This window comes from Rhincodon typus, chromosome 9 (assembly GCF_021869965.1).
Source record: "Rhincodon typus isolate 14 chromosome 9, sRhiTyp1.1, whole genome shotgun sequence".
Taxonomy (NCBI): Eukaryota; Metazoa; Chordata; class Chondrichthyes; order Orectolobiformes; family Rhincodontidae; genus Rhincodon; species Rhincodon typus.
In genome coordinates, this window is record NC_063340.1 from 68,627,907 (window position 1) to 68,647,708 (window position 19,802).

Sequence of the window (19,802 nt, forward strand, 5' to 3'; positions counted from 1 at the left end):
ACGTTTAAAACACAGATCAACATGGGTCTCTTCTCACCATTTCAAAATCTATAAATATGTAAATACAATTTCTCCTCAGATGTTACACATGACCTATTTCAATTTGTGTAGAATACAAATGTTTTCTCTCTACAGTCTTCCTCCTCTAAAATGATATCAGTTTTCCAAACGGCAATTTTTTTGTTGTCTTCTCAGCTTTCAGAAATCCTTAAAAGAATACCAGACACCATGGTAACAGGTAGATCATTTTACAGCAACAGTGGCTGCAATTACAACAAAAATCACACTCAGGACAATATTACCAGGTAATCTAAAAATTATGTGCAACCGTTACAGGCTGGAAACCTAAAAGAAAATCCTAATACACAAATCAATTAGAAACATAGGGAGAGGAGTCCAGTTTACAGAAATTTCAGCTATATACTTGTTGATTATTTTTACATTTCCAGCATTTTGTATTTTATTTCAGACTTCCACCATGCAGCTTTCATCGTATACTTTCATGAACGTGCACTTAAACAGTAACATAAATCATATAGATTCCAAGGGTCTACTTGACAGATAACAATCTAGCTGAAACCAGGTTAGCTACAATCAATTAATGAAAAGACACAGGTTATCACTGCCAAGCTAAAGAATTCAAGTTAGTTTAACAAGGAATCATAAATTTAGCCTCCAGTTTCAAAGCTTTTTAAGAACAACCAAGCAATATTATGACTTTAATTTCTTTTCCTAAACTCAATACAGCCACATACCTTCAGCCTCTCTTACCCAATCATTCCAAAAAGTACACAAGTTACAGACTTACCACGTAGATACCGCCATGTTGACCATCATGAATTTTGTTGTGACGCACAATTGGACAACTATTTGTTCTAATCTGTATTCCTGCTAATGCATTTCCTAGGATACAAGATACAAGATACACATTTTTAAAGAATTATGTACATTGATTAAAATATACACGTTACTAAAATGTTTATATTCATCTTACCGTAAATGTCATTCCCCTCTATGAGACCCCTGCCATCTCCAAAGATATAAACTCCACCCTGATTGCCATTAAAAATGGCATTTGCCCTAAGGATGTAAACAGAGAAAACATATGAAAATACCTAGCAAGTACACATTTAACTCAATAACTCTGACAATGCCCAAAAGCTTACCTGATAGTTGGATCACTGTTGGATGTAATCCACACACCAGCAAAATTGTTTGCATAGATTTTGTTCTCTATGAATTGGCCTCGTCCTTTCTCATGGACATAAATTCCTCCTGTTTGCCCATGGTGAATTTCACATCTCACTACTGTAGGATTCGCATAGGCCTTCACTTCAAAACCAGCTATTCGATTACGATGAATGTTACAGCTTTCAAAGTAACCCTGAAATAAATAAAATCAAAATTTAACAATTATTCACATTCAAAATTAGCACATCAAATGAAAATTCAATAATGAAAATTGGGAGCTATACATATTATAGACAGTATCAATATTTATACCTCTCTGACATCTTTAAATTTAAGCTAGAGGAAACTAAGAAAACTGAACTCTCCATTCCACCCCCAAATAATGTAAAAAGGTTATTTTGAAATCACCTCCACCTTCCCTCTCAATACTATATTTACAAAAGTTTGGAGAATACGATTTGTGCACCATGATTCAATTTTAATACACCCATTGAAATTCCACTGAACACACCCAAGCTCTTCACAATGACAAAGAAGTTGGACAAACCTCCTCTCGTTTCCTCATTAGGCACTAAGTTTTACTCTGATCAGAACTTAAGCTGGAGACTGCCCTCATTCAACCTCAACATTTACTCTGCTGAATGAAGAATTAACTAATTAAATCCAAAACCATTTGTACAATCATGCTATATAACACCATTAATATTCAATTCTTGACAGACCCAAATAGCTTGAAATACAGTTCAGACTTGCTCAGTGTCGATTTATGCAAATTCTTATCTGGCATGTAAACCTAAGTTAAAGCAGAGAACAATTCTTTCTTCCTCTAGTTGGCTGAACAAATGTATTGACAGGAGCCAACAAAACCATATTTAAAATGCAGCTAAAATAAAAGTAATTAAATTTCACTTACAAAAGTGCTAAAAAGTTAACCACTTCAAGCTTACAAATTAAGAGAAGACAAAAACTACAGTGAACCAAGTTAAGAAACCCAAGGTGCCAATTTAGATTCCTCTTCTGTCCCCTTCAACATTCTTCCCTCTGCTCTCAATCCTGAAATGACATGCCCCAATGGAATTCAAAATTTAGGCTCTTCATTCATCTACCTAGCTTCCCTTTGTTGCGTCCAATCACTAGATTTTTTTTTCCCCCAAAGCCAACTCCCATCTTCCTCTAACTCAAACTCCTTTGCTTCCTGAGACCAAGCACCTGTTCTCCTTACCATCTCCTAGCCATTCAACTAAAAACATTGCACAGAAACATGCCGTTCAGTCCACCATGTCTGTGCCAAACATGTCATTCTAAACTAATCTCATCCACTTGCACACAGTCCATATCTTTCTACTCCCTGCTTGTTCATGTGTCTAAATGCCTCTTAAACACTGTTATCACATCTGCTTCTACCATCTCCCCTGGCAACACCTTCCAGGTAACTACCACCCTCTGTGTAAGATAAAACACTTGCCTCATATCTCCTTTAAACGTTCCTCCTCTCACATTAAACCTATGTCCCTGAGGATTTGACATTTCCACCCTGGGATAAAGACTCCAACTATCCACCCTATCCATGCCCCTCAATTTTATACATTTCTATCAGATTGCCCCTCAGCCTCCATCACTCTAGTGGAAACAATCCAAGTTTGTCCAACATCTCCTTACAGTCAATATGCTCCAAGCCAGGCAACATCTGGTTAAACTCTTTTCACCCTCCCCAAAGTCTCTGTATCCTTCCTATAGTGTAGCAACCAAAGTTGCACATCCTTCAAATGTGGCCTAACTAAAGTTTTATACAGCTGCAACATGACGTGCTAATTTTTATACACAATGCCCTGACTGATGGAGGCAAGCATACCAATAAGTCTCCTTTACAACCTTACTCACTTGTGTTGCCACTTTCTGGGAGCTATGGACTTGCATCCCAAGATCCCTTTGCATATCAATGCTCCTAAAGGTCTTGCCATTTATTGTATACTTTCATCTTGGATTTTTCCTCCCAAAATGCATCACCTCACACTTGGAGTTTAATCTGACAAGTGCCATATCTCCACCCAGCTTTCCAAGTAATCTATATCCTGCTACAACCCTTGATTCCTCACTATCCACAATTCCACCAGTTTTCATGTCATTAATCAACTGATTGGTTCAATACTCAACAACAGTTGCACTGCATAAAGAATACTGCCCATCTCTTCACAAGTGTTCACCATTAAACAAAACCAATTCATAAACCTGGGCAAAAGACAGTGGTTGACACTTCATTGGAGTACTATTTTATTGGATGAGGTGGAGGTGCTGATGTTGGACTGGAGCGGACAAGGTCAAAAATCACACGACACCAGGTTCTGGCCCAACAGGTTTGTTCAAATATACTAGCTTTCGGAGCCCTGCTCCTTCCTCAGGTGTAGTGTGGAATAGGTGGTTTACAGATACAGAATTTATAAGCAGATAGGTAACAACCCTAAAAAGGGCTCGCTGATCACCTCCTGTTGAATCTTTAATCAGTTAGAAAGGAGACAGGTTTCCACTAAAATTAATTTCATTCAAGTAATTGCCCAGAGATAATTAAAGGTTTTATCAGTATAAACAAGAGTTGACATCTCGAGTTGGTCAATGCATTTTTGGTGTGAGGCCTCATTTAGGATCTGTGTTTTAACCTGGAGTCAGACTAACACACACACACACACACACACACACAAGCACGCACACTTACACAGACCCTTCTCACTCACACACTTCCTCTCAACCTCACTCTCCCAAGCGCACGCGCGCACACTCTCTCTTTCTCGTGCACACACACAGACACACACGAATTATTCCATCCAAGATGTTTGTGTAGCTGCAAATACATTCTGTTTTGCTCAAAAAAAAAACCTGACTCCAGTTTAAAACATAGGCAGATTCCAAGCAAGACCTCACACCTAAAATGCTGACCTGAGATGTCACCTCTTGTATACATTGATAAAAACAATAATTATCTCAGGATAATGATGTGAAAAGAATCTAGATTTGGATTTCAATCAGTAGTCTCCTTCTTAACTGATTAGGAGATTCAACAAGAGGCAGCCAGTTTTAGGGTTGTTACCTTCGTGCAGAGCTCCGAAAGCTAGTGTTTTCAAATAAACCTGTTGTACAAAACCTGGTGTTGAGATTTTTGACCATATCTTATTGGATACTGACTTGCAGACAAGATGTTAACTGCATACATGCCCTTTGATAATGTGGATGTGAATCGTCACAAGAGACTACTTCAAAGAATAGGGGAGTTCTCTTTCAGAATCCACACAAATACTTCCCCTAAGTCAAGATCACAAAAAGAGATTATTTGGTCATTATCACATTGCTGTTTCTGGGAGCTTGTCGTGCATTAATCAGCGGTCATATTTCCCACATTACAACTTAGTACACTTGAAGAGTAGCTCATTGGTAACAAAAGCACTCTGGAACATTTTGGGGTCATAAAAGTGCTGCCAAAAATACAAATTTCTTTCCCCTTCTCCAACAAACATTTAAATAAAAACCGAAACGTTAACTCTGATTTTTTTTCTTCACATATGCTGTCAGACCTGCTGAGCGTTTCCAGCAACTTCTGTTTTTGTTCAACATTCTAAATGCATTTTTATCAAAATGTCAGCCTACTCTTTCCAGCCTTCAATGTTCAAATGCCTTCAATTCAGGATATATTCTGCCCAATAGCAGATGCCACTCAAAAATATTGATGCAACTACAACACGTTGTGTTATTCCTCTAATTTCTCTGCAAACTTCAGGGTGGTTGATTACTCCACTTGATGTCAATGCTCTTTTACCTGGTACCAATTCAATCTGTTTCAATGTAACCGTTATATCACCTGCAATGGCTCATCCTGCATTTGTGAGCTCCAATGTTCCACTTCCATTGTGTCCTTATAGTCATCTACAGACTGCTTCTCAGTACTATTATACAAACGCATAGGTTAACATTTCTTGGGGAGATTGGCAGCAGTTATCACTAACACGCCATCACCACCCGCAATTTGGCAATCAACTAACCAAGTCCCATATGCATCAAATGTTTTTCACCTGTACATTACCAGGAACAAAACCATCTCAGCCACCAACTTTATCATCTTTCTCAGCAGCTCATTCAGATTGAACCAGATTGAGTGCAATATTGGTTTAGTGTTCAACCTGGAATTAACCCTTGACAGGTATAGTAATGTCTCAAAGAGCTTTGGTCTAAGTCAATGTGGTTTTTTGGATCTTGCTAGCTTTTTTTCAAGTGGAGCATGAATGCTGGTCATTTTAACATCTCTTCAGGTGCTAGTAGATCACTGACATTGCCTGAATTTGCTGTGGGTTCTTGATGCTACTTTTCCTTAAACATAACATTGGTAAGATGGCACTGAGAAACTTCCAGTGTTATCACGAATTTATGGCAATCATCTGGAACCCTTATAATTTTTCAGGATGTCCTTCACGGAACTTGAAACTGGTTCTGAAAACTAATTTTAGAATATTTCAAACTTGTGGATGAGTAAGCTGAAGCTCCTTTAGCTCAAAATAGCTGCAATTTTTAGCATAAGTACAGACTTTATGAACCTCAGACAGTGCAAAGAAGTCAACTTTCTCTTGTTTGTAGGCAGAGCAGCCTTGGAGGAAAATCCCTTTTTTTTTGTTACTAAGTTTATTGATGAGTCTGGAAATCATGCTGCCAAGTAGGGTTATCTGCAGTGGTTAAAGTCAAGAATCCTGTGGACCCAAGAGAAAAAAAAACTGACAGCAAAGCCAAGAATTAGTCTGGACCAATATAGCACCTATTCAAAGATGATGGAAAGATATTTAACTCATTTTAAAAGAGCTGAAATCAATTCACATAAAAAATGTCCAATTGATTGAATGGCTGAGTGAGAAAGACCACTTATATTAGTGTCTTTCACAAAACAGCCTATTTTAACATTCACCAATCACAATCACCACTTTAATCCTCATCATGTTCAGCCTCCATTTCTCCAATGATCCATCTATGTAACTAGAAGAGACAAATATAGAGAAAGCTCATTTGGCCCAAACGGCTCATGCCAATTTCAGGCCTCTCCATGAGCCGCCGCCTCCTTTTTGCTTTACAAAAACTTCAACCTTATCCAGAATTTAACATTTGCTTCTGATCACTCAGCACCTCAATTAGGAGTCCCTGGTATAGTGACTTTAAAAGTTTAACTTTTGCTCTCAAATCCCTTGAATACTATGTGCAAAATTATCAGTCATCTATGTCCTATTAAGTACCTATCACTCTTACTGAGCCACACATCCCCAGAAATATTAGAATCTTACACCATCCAAAGTTTATATTTAAATTTCTTCTAAAAATCTGCATTGCTACATTTTATGCAGTTTCAAAAACTCCTCTTTTTGAAAAAAAAACTTGGAACACTGGCAATTACCTACCCTGACTTCCTCTAACGCTATCTGAAGGCACTGTCTACATTAAAAGCACTGTTACGTACGTTATGATCTGTGAGAAACTCAGCAACAGCCCAAAAAAGGCATCTCTTGCTCATCTGTTTCTCCAAAAAGCAAAACTAAGTCTTTTTTTTAAATCCACTTACCTGCAATGTAGTTGCTGTACCAAACTGTTTAAATCTGAGGGAATAAAAAGTACAAAAAAGTTTTAAAAAAAGGTGCATGCACAGTTTTTTTAAAAACTTTTTTTCCATACTTTTCATTTACCCAGATTTAATTTTGGACTATTATGGCTATGATATCCATAACCTGGTTTTAAATATGCTTCAGTTGAGGCAAAGAAGGAAAAGGAAGTGTCAATCAGGTTGGCAGTGGTTGTGGCCACTGTTCCTGCCCCTCCTATTGGGGGTCCTGGCCCAGGTTACAAACTGCAATTTTACTAGCATAAGAGAAATGGCAAAGAACTGGTTTCAGAAGCCAAAAGTACATGATAAATACATCAGGATAAAAACTCTCAATTTTATTATCTAATTCATGAGCAATATCACTTGGAGAAATTGTTAAGCCAATGGAGAATTCAAGAATTCTTGGTTAACCATGTTATCAAGTAACACTACTTCAGTTTCTGTTATATTGTCAAACATGGCTTGTGGTGCAAGCCAGGGCTCGAGTGTCAAATTATTGCACACTGAAATATTTGAAAAAATAAGAATGGTAACTAAAATAGTTGAATGCTCAAGTTAATTGTAGCCTAACTGAGACTTAAAATGTGGCACCATTTCAAGACACTTTCCGCAGAATAAGAATAATCTGTGTCTTGCGTTTCTACACTACAGAGTGAAGTTCCTCCAGCTAAGTGGGAATTCAAATTTTCTTGAACAGTGGTTAGATTTAAACATTCAGCTAACCATCTTCGCTTAAACCGCCAAGGACACAGTCAAAATCTGCCTTCAGCAATAGGAAATGAACAATTTGAAAATATTAGCATAGCTGTTCCTTCGATTATTGTGTTTTGTTCATCATATTGCTAATACTCAATTCCAGTTAGAATCAACATGTTGTAAGTGAACAGCACAATACTCAATTGTAGCAGAATCAATATTGCCCCATATGCACTGATTTAAAATTGCAAAGATATATCTCGAGTAACAGATGAAAGACACAATTAAAATCAAAGGGGCAGTGATGAATTTGTTGAGGAGCCATCAAGTACTAAATTATGGAATTAAGTGATTCATTAAAAAATACAATGCATAAAGAAAGGGGTAAAAGTAACCATCAATCCTCACTGAAAAAGTATTTTGTCATTGTGAATAAATAATCACTAATGACAAGGAAGAACATCAATGCTGAATAAGCAGAAATAACAAGGCACAGTTTCCTTAATATCAGCCAAGGAAAATGCCTCAATCTTTGCATCACTCTAAATAAGAATTTCCATGGGAAACCACAATTCCAATTTAAATCAAGCATATCCTAGTAGTGGCACAATTATGGGGGATATTGCATCATAGTGAAGTTTAGGCACTTTGTTCCTTGTCCTTTTTTTAAACTTATTTTTCTAATCAACCTGTTCAGATATTTTATTACACACCTCCCGGAGCAGGTGTGACTTAAAGCCGGGTCTCTCGGGGTAGGGTCACTACCACTGTGCCATGCGAGTTCCTTCCTTGTCCTCTATTATCAGGACTCCAGGTTTGTCAAACAATGCTAACTGCTAAATAAATGTAGGCTGCAGATGTGGATGAGAAGTCTCCAGAGGGAATTAATGGATGATTTGTTTCAAAAGTTTGGCTGTTTGCCTTAAATTAGTAAAGGCAATGCAACGAATTAGCAATTGGTACGATTATAAAAATTGAATAGCTGACTAACTCCTCCAGGATGGTGCAAAAACCAATGTGCCTTGACTCTTGTAATGTGAAGGAACTACTTAGGTAAGAAAGAATTCAATTTGCTACAATCGAAGCTTTTACTAAATTGAATGCGTCCAATGTATTTTGGCAAATGCACTTCAAACTTGCCAATTTACAACTGCGCACATCAATGTATACTTTGAAGATTTAGCGAACTCCATCTTCCATTCAGTGATAGAGATGTAGTTAACACTGTCACAAACAACATCTAGTGAACTATTCAGCAGGAACATAGCAGACTAAACATGTGCTCACAGCAAGAAACAGATAAAGACAGACCTGCATTTACATGCTGTCTTATCATATCCAAAACATCAAAGCATTTAACTGAGTGTGGTCATGTAGACAAATCAGAATATCAATAACAATAAGCATTTAAATGTATTCAATGCATTCAATTCAGGAGACCTTCAGAGTTGAACAAGAATGCAAAGTAATTTAAGTACGTACAGAAATATAAAGGGAAAAGAAAGGTGTAATATTGTGGAATGTTAATAGCGGTGAATTGAAGTTGGTACAGGCAAATCTAACAGATTAGAATCTTTTAAAAATGCTGTGCAAAAGCAGTCGCGGTTGCAGGAGCAAGTTATGGATAGTGTTAAAAGGCAAGACATCTTAAAAGATATTGGTTTGGGGGCCTTTAAGACAACTATAAAAAACAACACAAAGATAGGCTAGGTATTGCAGTGCTTTGGGAAGATGGAAAACAACAACTAGCAATCTTGCTCAAATGATCTACAAACTGAAGGCATGGCAAGTCTTGAGATCCTGATGGACTTCATCCACGAGTCTTAAAAGATGTGGCTGAAATACTGATATATTGGTTTTAATTTTCTGAATTCACTAAATTCAAGAAATATGCCATCAGAATGGAAAAGTGTGAATTAACTATTTTATTCAAGAAAGCAAGGGGACAGGCAGTAAATCTATAAATCGAGATCTTAAAACTGTCTAAGGGAAAATGCTGGAATCTATTACTGAGGATGTAATGAGCAGGGCATTTTGAGGTCTGGGATCCAGTTCCACCTGCTCCAGAGATTTGTAGTAACATCTCTGAACAGGGTGACAAGAAAAAATGTAGCAGGGCACTTAAAACCTCATTGAAAGCAGGCAGAAGCAACATGGTTTTCTGAAAGGGAAATCAAATTTAACTAATTTATTAGTTTTTCAAAAAAAGTAACAAGCAACATGGATGAGGATCCTGTGAACACGATCCATTGTGTCATTAGCAAACTTAGCAGTTGTGCATTCAGCATCTTCATCCTAGTCACTGATCTAGATTGTAAACAGTTAAGGTCCAAGCACCAATCCCTGTGGCAGTCCACTCATTACATCTTGCCATCTCAAAAAGGCACTCGATAAAGTGCCACATGGAAGGTTATTACACAAAGAATAAGAGTTAACATATTATCGTGGAAAGAGGATTGTTTAGCTAACAAAACAGAGCAGGCATAAATGAGTAACTTTCAGGTTGGCAAGATCTAATGAGTGGAGTAGGTATCAGTGCTGTTGAGCCTCAACTATTTACAACCTGATTCAATTAAGTGGATGAAGGGACTGAATGTGTTATTGCTAAATTTGCTAATGACACAAAGATAGGTAGGAAAGTAGGTTATGACATAAGGAGACTCCAAAGGAATATAGATAAGTTAAGTGACTGGGCAAAAATTTGGCAGACGGCATGTAATATGGTAATTACAGGAAGAATCTTAAAAAAGACAATTATTTAAATGGAGAGAGATTGCAGAACGGGTACAGTGGAATCCAGGTGCCCTGGTAAATGAATATCAAAATGTTAGAAGTTCAAGGGATTTATTTTGATCATGGGATGTGAATATCACTGGTGCGGTCCACATTTATTGTCTATCCATACTTGCCCTCAGAAAGTGGTAGTGAGCTGCCTTCTAAGAAATACTGCAATCCTTGAGATGTAGGGATATCCACTGTGGTGTTAGGGAGGGAATTCCAGGATTCTGATCCTGTGAAGGAACGTTCCAAGTTAGAATGCTGTTTTTTGGATTGGCCAGCAAGTTGCAGGCAGTGATGCTCCCATATATCCACAGCCTCTGCACCTCTAGGTGGTACAGGCCATGTGTTTGGAAGGTGCTGTTGGAGGAGGCTTGATGAAATGCATTGTGTTGACCTTACACATTGTTACTACAGTGCATTGATGATACAGGTTATTAAAAGTTGAAGGTGATGAAAAGGGTGCCAACCAACCAGGCTGCATTGTCCTGAATGGTGTTAAATCTCTCAAATGTAGTAAAAATATCAATTGACCCTGCCTCTATTGCTGTCTGGAGAAGAGAATTTCATAGACTCATGACCCCATTGTTTCTTGCACCAGGAAGGAAACATGAAAGTAGGGCAGTTTTGTGACAGTCGTACACAACATTCACGAGGCCACTTTTAGATTACCATTTTGGTCTTGTTAAAAGACATATTTCCATTAAAAACAGCTCAGCAAAAGTGCATGCAACAGATTCCCGGGGTGACAGTGTTAGCTCATGAGGAAAAATTGGATAGCTTAGGCCTTTACCAGTTGGAGTTCAGAAATGTGAGAAGTGATCTTACCAAAACAAAATCACGAAGGGACTTAACAGGATAGATGCTGAGTGTTTCCCATTTTAGGATAGTCTAGAATTAGGGACTGAGTTTAAAAATAAGAGATCTTATTTAAAAATGAAACTTAAGACAGAGCTAAGCTGAGTTGTTTGCTTTTGAAGGGTCATCAGTCTATGAACTTCTCTTCTCCAGACAGTAACAGAAGCAGGGTCAAGGGATATTTTTAAAGGCAGAGGTAGATTACATTCTTGACTACCAAGGAAATCAAAGGGTAAATTGGGTAGTCAGGAAAGCAGGTTGAGACTATAACCAGATCTTATCAAATGGTTATGCAAGCTTGAAAGTAGCTGACTCCTTCTCCAAATTGTTAGGTTCTTATAAAACATTCCCAGAACTTTTATAATCTTGATAATACCTAGCTATAAGCCACATGTATAAATGGTTCCAGTGAAAACTTGATGTTGAGCATGGCAGAAGCACTGCCACAATCTAACTGAACACTTGGTTAAGGGTTAGAGGGGATTTAGAAAGCTGGAACCATGATAATTCTTCAAGGGATTACATAAAATGAATAGCCAAGCTAAAGCTTAAAGGAATATGTAAACAATAAGAATTAGCAGTTGAGTTCTTAACAAACAAGTTCCTTGTTTCAACAGCAGAACACAGCCATTCTTCACTCCATGTAAAGTCTAGAAAATTCACTTAAGACATTTTAGAACTGAAAACTAAGAAGCTTAGCAGTGGCAAGACAAACTGAATACAAGTCATCTAGTGAAGACTTCACTTACCACTATCAACATCAACTGAGTAGATCAGATCCAGAAAGTTGCTTCTGATCACTTAAACACAAACTAAGCATTTGAAAGCTGTGGCCTATTTTCTAATTCTAATGAAATCCATTATTGTGATCATCCATCTTGTGATCAGTGGTGGTGTCCCTACTTGTGAACCAGGAGGTCCAGGTTCAAGTTCTACCTGCTCCAGAGGTATGCAATGGCATCATTAAACAGATTGATTAAAAAGGTCCACCTACTCTACAGGAATGTGATAACATCTCTAAACAGGTTGATTAGAAAATTTAAAAAATGAAACCCGTCCATTTTGGCAAGTACCAATAACCCACCAAAATTTTCAAGTTGTGTACCAGAACTGACTTCAGCGATGGTAGATATCTGTTTTACAACATAATACAAGAAATAAGGGGAGCTGATCATTCAACCTGTTGATCTCAACTTTTCTTTTGTATAAGTTCATTATAGCGTTCAAATCCCTGCAATTTCAATACTGTAAATACTTTCAGTGATCTAGCTTTCGCAATTCTCTGGGGTAAAGAATTCCAGACATTCACCACCTTCCGGCACAAGAAATTCCTTTGCAAATCAGCTTTAAATTAGCATGCTTTATTTTGCAATGATGTTTCTGTTGAAGAACCTTCTCAACATCTATCCTATCAAGCTCTTCGGAACCTTGCACAATTCAATAAGATCACCCTTCAATTTTGTCAACTCTAGAGAATAACCTGTTTCAGTATTCTTGGTAAGTCAACCCCTTCACCTCAGGAATCATAGTGAATCGCTTCTGAACTGCCTCCAATGCAGTACATCCTTTCTTACAGGCAGGGACCAAAACTGGACCTAATCTCCAGCTATGACCTCATCAACACCCTGAACAGTTGTAACAAGACATCCTTACCTTCAGTCCCTAAGCAATAAAAGCCAAAATTCGAATTGCCTTAATTACTTGTTGCATATGCATGTTAATTTTTTGCGTTTCATGGACAAGAACACCCAAATCTGTGTTGCACTTTGTTAGAGTCTGTCCCTATTTAAATAATGGCATGACTTTTGATTCTGAATACCAAAGTACATGACCTCTCACTTTCTACATTAAACTCCATCTGTGAAGTTTATACCCACTCACTCAAAATATCTGTATATCTTTCTGGAAGAATGAAATTCTCAGTGCTCCGTTTTTAGCTGAGATACATTCAGCCAATTAGTTAGTAAATAAATAATAGCGCAGAAGATTTGGAACGTTGGCAGCAGTAGCCAACATTTATGGCAATATACCTTAGAGAACAGTTCTAGTTAAACTGTGGATGAATTGTCACATCCCAGCCCAAACACCTATTACGAATGAAACCATAATGCAGTAATTACCCAACTCGTAAATTCCCAAATCCTTATTGAAAGTAATAAGAGTTACCATGCCATGATCAAATGTGAAGACCCCAACATCACGCCCATGATGAATTTGATTTCTCCTGATGATAGGATTTCCATGGTTTTTTACCCAGATTCCAGCAAGAGCATTGTTTGAAATCTCATTGTCCTCATAAATTCCCTATGAAATAAAAAGATTATACTAACTATACTATAAGTGAAAACAAAATTATTAAAATAAGGTAACTTGCATTTTGGATTATCATACCTGTGCATGATCTGTTATATATAGCCCAACATTTTCACAATCACTAATATTGCAGTGTTTGATCGTAGGAGATGCTCCCTGGCCACTGACACACACAGCGGAGCCAACTGCAACAAAGAATTGTACAATAAATCAACTGTAACGATTTCAATGAAATGATTTTTGGAATTAAAATATGACATATGACCGAAGACACCAATTCCAACTCAGATCCATAGCACTATTCATTCCTTTCAGTTCCCTGAAAATACATGTACGCTTTATGATCAACAACTTGCATTTGAATATGACCTTGAAAATACAAAATTTTCCAAGATACTTAACTTTTGAGATATTAGGTGGATGACCAAAAGCTAGGCCAAAGAAGTGAGTTTTAAGGACTGTCACAAAGAAGGAAGAGAAGGGTTTTATCCTGTTCAAGGCTTGGCCACTAATGGTCAGATGGGGACAAATGGAAAGGCACAATAGGCAAGAGTCAGAGGAATGAACCCTGAGGAAGACAAAGGAGTGGGGCATGGGTATTAATGAAATGGACAGGAGAAAGCCCTGAAGGGCTGTAAAACAGGTTGTACATGTTAAATCTGAGGTACTGGGGTCCTCAAGACAATATAGGTAAGGGTTGATAGATGTGTACGGCAGAATGTTGGTACCCAGGTTTTGGTCGAATTTCTGTGGAGAGAAATGGTGGGAGAAAGCTCAGGAATGTATTGGAATACTCAGGTTCATGGTGACTAATCAGAGACTAAAGGGTTCAGTTCTAAGTACAGTTGCTGCTTGGTTCAATCGATCTATAAAGTTCGGTGTAGAAGCCAGAAAATCTGGATGTCTCGAGTACAATAATTAAAATAAAGTCAGTGCTATTTTGACCTGATAAGCACACTATCCAAAACAACAGCTGCAGGCGATAGCTATGATAATTTATCAAAGAATGTATTCTGATCATGCAATTCAGAGTTCCAGTTTGTTTTTATCCCCATGAATATTATATTTTTCAAAAAGTACAGTCGCAATAACAACAGGTCTCAAAGTACATAATCATAAATACTTTGTTCTTCAATGTACTCTTAAAGGAAGGCAATAATCAAGCTGTGTGTTTGGCCTGTGCAAAAGGAAATAAAGTCAGGATAATCACTCAGGATCAGCTTCCAACATCTGAGATTCCTAATGCATCCGCAAAGCACACCATTAAATAAGGATCAAGCCTATTCTGAAAAAAAGGAGCTTCAGTGGTTGGCTGATGAAAGAGAGAGAGAATTAGAGGAGGAGAAAATCATAAATCCATCAAATTAAGGTGCCATTGAAGGCAGACAATAATCAAGAAGTTGGGTTTTTGGCCCATTGTAAAAGGAAAAAGAGTCAGGATAATTACTCAAGATCAATCAGCTTCATTGATCAATCAGCCTAACTTCCATATATCTTGCGCAGCAGGCATTTTAAAAACTTTTCAGATAAAATGTTTCACCCCCAGACCAGCAGAGACATTAAGTTCTTAACTAGAGAGAACTAGTAAGGAACAGGAATGATGGACAAAGACAGACTTTTATTTAATTACCGCTCTTCATTGTCAACTAAATTTGGCAGATTGAAAGCTGATTTCAGAAAATTCCATTGTTTTGCTAATTTTTGAAGACACAGTTATACATTTTAGAATAAGACAAAAATCCCTGCCTATTTCTCCTCCTCTTATTCCCCTCTTTGCAGCACAACACAAAAATAAGGCCTGGCACAAATATGGATGAGGACAAGAGTGGATTATAGATTCCATGGGGCAATGGAAAAGCAGTCTTGATTCTTCTCCATTCATGGCCCAAGAACATGAAACTGCAAGCCCACGTTATCTCTCTTCTCTAAACATCACCATCGACTTGAATCGAATGAAAACAGGGGCAAAAAAACAAAAAACATGGACAAAGAGAAGTATGCACACCAGGGAAAGAAACAAAATGAGAAGACTGCAATAGGAACGCAAAGGTGATAAAACAGGCAAGAGACGCATCATATCCTCCAAATTACCATGCTTTAACATCATGTTAAAATCAATATCATCCAATCATTTACAAACATTTGCACTCATTAATAGCACCTTTAATTTAGTAATATGCCCCTAGTCAAGTCAAAGCGGCTTGTCATGAACATTCCTATACAACGTCACACAAAATGCCAATGGTTATAAAAAGTCAAGCACTCAATCTCCCCAAGTTACACCATTCTATCAAAGATGACACTGACCTGTGCAAGTACTACGAATGATACAATGATCTATAATTGGACTGCAGTTCACTGTGATCTCCAAGCAGTGGTGTGCATTATGGTGCTGGGCTGATTTATCATCAGGGTTAAACTAGAAATAAGAAGCACACATTATAAAGAGATTGCTTACAAATTACACACTATTATACATTATTGAATGATGTATGCTATGGCTGTTAAAACTTACCCTGATTGTCATATATCCAACATAGGCATCCTCAGAACCCTCCATAAATACAAAGGTAGAATCCCTAGTGTTTTCAATTATGACCTTATCTGCAACTTTTCCTGGTGCTGAAAGTATAATGAAAATATTTTTAATAAAACTATTCAAATTAGCTCAATACTACTGTTAAATTAGCAATGATCTTTTAGGCACATACTACACAGACAATTACAGAGACAAACAATTTCACTTCTATGTCTCGGTAGAGACCAAGAACTTAAAACTTTTTTTTTGAAACCGTCTGAAATCCAGTTATTTAATACAAGAATGAAGTCACAAGGTTCATACATTAAAACACAAATCATTTTACTACATAAATTTAAAAGAACATAAATGCAAATAACATTCTCTTAAATAGTTACCTTAATTTCAGAGTACAGTGAACATAGTTACTTATACTCTAAAATGAAACTGTCTTAAATTACCTTCGACAAGTATGACTTTCATACTCAAAAACTCAAAGTAGATATGTGGCAGAAACCGAAAGGTTAACCACTTGCTCTGAGCAATGTGACAAAGAATTGTATTATGGTTGAGACATTGTGGGTCTTCTGTTTACTCACAGTAAAGCCGTCCCATCCAATCTGTGAAGTTAGAATTTGTTGGTAAAAATGATATTGGGGGAAAATCAGTGTGTCGTCCCTTTAAAAGATGGTGTTTTTCTTCAGTGCTTAGGGTTAAAATGGATGCCTGATCAGCAGCTTGAAGTGCAGGTGCAGAGAGAGAGCACCTGAATGGAAATATTTTGTATCGTACAACCAAGCAGCATTTTTACCAAGACAAATCTTTTCAAATTTAGCCAATTTAAACTAAGCCCTGAAGTATTATAAACCTATTAAATTTAAATCTGATGTGTTGACAATATCGAACCAATCCTACATAAGAAATATTGTTATGTCATCAGGGGTATAAAGATGGGGGTACTTGAAAAATCAGGGACAGCCAACTCCCAAGAGACAACACCTTTTAGCTCTCAGAGAAAACACCATCTAATTAAAAGGTACCATGGCATTTCTAGCCAGAAGTCCTCACAGAAGCAATTACAGAGAAAAACATCCCTGACAGCAGAATCAGAAGAAAGACATTTGTGATGTGAGATCAACAGGAGAAAGGTTAAAGAAGGCAGAGTGTTCCAGAAGACAGCCTGTAAGAACTTGGAGAGATTAAGTTTTAATTTATCGTTGTCTTATTAATTGGGTTTACGTAAATGGGGAGATTCAGTCAGACCAAGGGTCCAATTTTACTGCCCATCTATTTAAAGGTGGTCATGGATAGTTTAGGCATCAAACACTTTAAATCGAGTGCGTACCATCCTGAATCCCAGAGAGCATTGGAAAGGTGGCATCAGACCCTAAAAACCATGCTGAGGGCTTATTGCCAGGATTACCAAAACGATTGGGATAAAAGGTATTCTATTTACTGTGTTTGCCATTAGAGATGCCCCAAATGAATCGACTCAGTTTACTCCATTTGATTAAAATCGGACACAAAGTAAGAGGACCTTTAAAATTAATTAAGGAAAAGTTGATAGGTCCGAAGTTAGAGATCTCACAGCTGGATTATGCATCTGAGGTGACAGAAAAATTAAACAAGAGTCAGTGAATTAGCTGGACAACATCTGAAGGTAGCACAGCATTTAATGAAGCAAGAAGCAGATAAGAAATCTAAAATTCAAACATCTGGCCGTGGGGATAAAGTATTGGTGCTGTTACCAGTGGTAGGAGATCCCTTCAAAGCAAAGGTTTAGTGGTACTTATCAGATTGAGAAGTTGCTGAGTCGGGTGAATTATTTGGTAAAGATGCCAGATAGGAGAAATCTTTATTGGGTATGTCATGTGAATATGTTGAGAACCTACTATGACAGGGACAGGGAACCAGAGAAACAGGTATTAGTTACTGCCCCTCTGTTCTCTCTTACTGGTGGGGGAGAAGAAGGAAGATAACGAGGGATGGCGCAACGGAAGGGCCGACACACTTTTGTCAATAATGTTCAGAGACAAACCAAGGGTTACATGAATATTGCCCACGGTTACTTGGGAGAATTGGGATGAAAAAAGACAGACAAAGCTTCAATTACATCCCCAACTAACTTATGCTAAGGAAAGGCCTGCCTTCGATTACCTCAATAAGTGATGCTGAATATACTGTGAACACAAACAAACTGGAATACAAGACAATAAAGCTATTTTCCCCTGGTTTTCAAACTAAGATTGTAAACAACTAAATTATGTATGGTATAAATGTAAAGAATACTGGTGGAGTAATGTCTGCTGTATGCACCAATAGAAGGCTTCTTCAGCTAGAATCCACAATCCAATGTTATGTCAATAGAAGCAACAGGCAAGAAGCCAAAGTGGAAACTATTGCGTAACATACTATTGCCATAACGGATATAGAATTGTGCAGGATCCAACTGTTTGTTAGCCATGTTGCTTACAGGATGATCAAATCAACTATGTGTTGCTATAATTAAGCACTGATAGTTTGTACAGTCATTGAAATGTACAGCTCGGAAACAAACTCTCGATCCAACTCGTCCATGCCGACCAGATATCCTAAATTAATCTAGTCCCTTTTGCCAGTATTTGGTCCATATCCCTCTAAACCCTTCCTATTCATATACCCATCCAGATGGCTTTTAAATGTTGTCATTGTACCAGCATCCACAACTTCCTCTAGCAGCTCATTTCAGGCACGCACCACTCTCTGCATGAAAAAACTGCCTCTTAGGTCCCTTTTAAATCTTTCCCCTCTCACCTTAAACCAATGCCCTCTAGTCTTGGACTTCCCCTACCCTGATGAAAAGACCTTGACTATTCACCCTGTCCATGCCCTTCATGATTTTATAAACTTCTATAAGGTCAGCCCTCAGCCTCCGACATTCCAGGGAAAAATAGCCCCAGCCTATTCAGCCTCTCCTTATAGCTCAAACACTCCAACCCTGGCAACATCCTTGTAAATTTTTTCTGAACCCTTTCAAGTTTAAAAACATCTTTCCTATAATCAGGGAAACCAGAATTGAGCACAGTATTTCAGAACTGGCCTGACCAATGTCCTGTATAGCTGCAACATGACCTCCCAACTCGTATACTCAAAGCACTGACCAGTAAAGGTAAGTGCACCAAACGCCTTCTTCACTACTCTGTTAGCCATGGCCATTTGGTATCTCTCATCTCTTTAAAATCACAAGGTTTCAGGATCAAGTACCAGTTAGGCTGAGTGCAACAATCAAGTCCAACACTCCATACATCATTAAGAAAATGCTGCACTTTGAATTTATGGGACATTATAACTAGGCTACATATGAATGTTCAACTAGATTTTGAGATCTGAGGGCAATGTTTTTAAAAGAACAGTAGAACAGTTTACTACCTCTTTCTATCTTTTTAAAGGTTTTCTACCTTTATTGGTAGAAAAAATGGAAAAGCCTATTTTTGTACTGAGTTGAGATACTGGGAAATGTTGGTATTCCATAGGATTGTGTCCTTTCTAGTACAGAGATCATGGAAAGTTAACATGCACGAGCATACAACCAATAGGAAGGTAAATGTAATGTCAACCTTTATTGCAAGAGTGCTAGTTATAAGCACAAATGAGTACCAGAAAAATTATGCAGGACTTTGGTGAGACAGCATCTGCAGATCTTGCCCGGCTACAGCAAAATCTACCAGACTGATTCCTGGGATGATACGGCTGTCGATTGATGAGAGATTCAGAACACAATAGTTCTACAAATAGAGTTGACAAAAATGAGAAGGGAGTACATCGAAACACGTAAAATTAATTCTA

General features: G+C 37.7%; 1 protein-coding gene across 1 annotated transcript in view; it reads right to left on the bottom strand.

Moving 5' to 3' along the window:
- LOC109919223 (F-box only protein 11) overlaps positions 1-18,441 on the bottom strand; it is a 52,729-nt gene extending 34,288 nt beyond the window's left edge. The window contains exons 1-8 of the mRNA XM_048601339.1: positions 18,428-18,441; positions 15,975-16,113; positions 15,767-15,878; positions 13,538-13,644; positions 13,313-13,450; positions 1,167-1,384; positions 995-1,080; positions 809-903 (exon numbers count right to left, since the gene is read on the bottom strand). Coding sequence (XP_048457296.1) covers positions 809-903; positions 995-1,080; positions 1,167-1,384; positions 13,313-13,450; positions 13,538-13,644; positions 15,767-15,878; positions 15,975-16,113; positions 18,428-18,441 — 909 coding nt within the window. The remainder of the gene's footprint in view (positions 1-808; positions 904-994; positions 1,081-1,166; positions 1,385-13,312; positions 13,451-13,537; positions 13,645-15,766; positions 15,879-15,974; positions 16,114-18,427) is intronic.
- Positions 18,442-19,802: the final 1,361 nt, after the last annotated feature.